We start from the raw sequence: 1,105 nt of genomic DNA, 5'->3' as shown, positions 1-1,105 counted from the left end.
GGTCCCTCCCATGAGGAGATTCATCGGCTGAGTGGTGGCTGGGCACTAGGTGAATCTCTGTGGAATCCAGGATCAATGTATCGGTGGGTGAATCTCTGTGGAATTCTATAACAATGTATCCTTGGGTGAATCCCCCAGCATGCTCCACCATTGGCACAGTGACTGACCTGCAGCCTTGGCTCCACGCTGGTGATTGGCTGAGATATTCGTCTCCTTGTATCGCACACATAGGCAGTAGGGAGGATCCCTCACCCTGTAAGATGAATATAAAACGTAAATAACGAGTACAAAGTCCAGCAGGTGAATCTCACTGCGCTCATCCAGGAGATTCACTACAATGACAACGCGTTCCCTGAGCCTCATGCAGCTTCCTCTGGAATCCCAAGCATGGTGTCAGCCCTGCCCGGGTACATTCAGCTGATCTACAAACCCCTCCGTCACATCTTCATAGCATTGTGGGGGGTGTAGTGTATAGAGTATGGCTGGGGGTGGGTATACGCAGGAAGTGCCGGGATTTCTGGCAGGATCAATGGATTGGTTTGCACATTGAATAATATAAAAGGGAAGAAACAGGAAATGGATTTATTGGGATTGCTCTCACATGTTTCAGGCCCCGGGTGCTGGAGGGTCATACATTGGTTGTCTCATTGCCATAATTGCTGCAATCGTCATCCAATCACTGCCAATTATCAATAATCCGGGGTGGTGCACAGAACATCCAACGGATAATAATTGGCCGATTCATCCGAAACATTCCCCTGTCATGTGATCACCCCACTCCTCATCATTTCATATATGGAGGTTACTAATACCCCCCCCCCAAAGGACAGCCAATCAGAGGGCTCCATCCCACCACCCCCCATGGTGCCCAATTTCTATGTCCAGGAATGTACAGGCTGTGTGTAGTGCCACATAATGGGTGGTTGTCTGGGTACATTACTGGTACCTACCCCAGAAACTGCCCATATGTTGCCCCTCCAACCCCTGAGACTGCCCTTATACTGCCCCCTCCAACCCCTGAGACTGGCCAAATACTGCCCCCCTACCCCAGAGACTGCCCATATGTTGCCCCTCCTACACCAGAGACCGCCCATATACTGCCCCC

General features: G+C 51.0%; 1 protein-coding gene across 1 annotated transcript in view; it reads right to left on the bottom strand.

The window, feature by feature from the left end:
• The window catches only part of LOC140327604 (uncharacterized), a 7,689-nt gene extending 7,326 nt beyond the window's left edge, over nt 1-363 (bottom strand). The window contains exon 1 of the mRNA XM_072406989.1: nt 168-363. Within this exon, the coding sequence (XP_072263090.1) occupies nt 168-363 (196 nt within the window). The remainder of the gene's footprint in view (nt 1-167) is intronic.
• Between the last annotated feature and the right edge of the window lie 742 nt (nt 364-1,105).

This window comes from Pyxicephalus adspersus, chromosome 3 (genome assembly GCF_032062135.1).
Source record: "Pyxicephalus adspersus chromosome 3, UCB_Pads_2.0, whole genome shotgun sequence".
Lineage (NCBI taxonomy): Eukaryota > Metazoa > Chordata > Amphibia > Anura > Pyxicephalidae > Pyxicephalus > Pyxicephalus adspersus.
The sequence above is the reverse complement of the archived record's forward strand: the minus strand, read 5'-3'. Positions and strand labels throughout refer to the sequence as shown.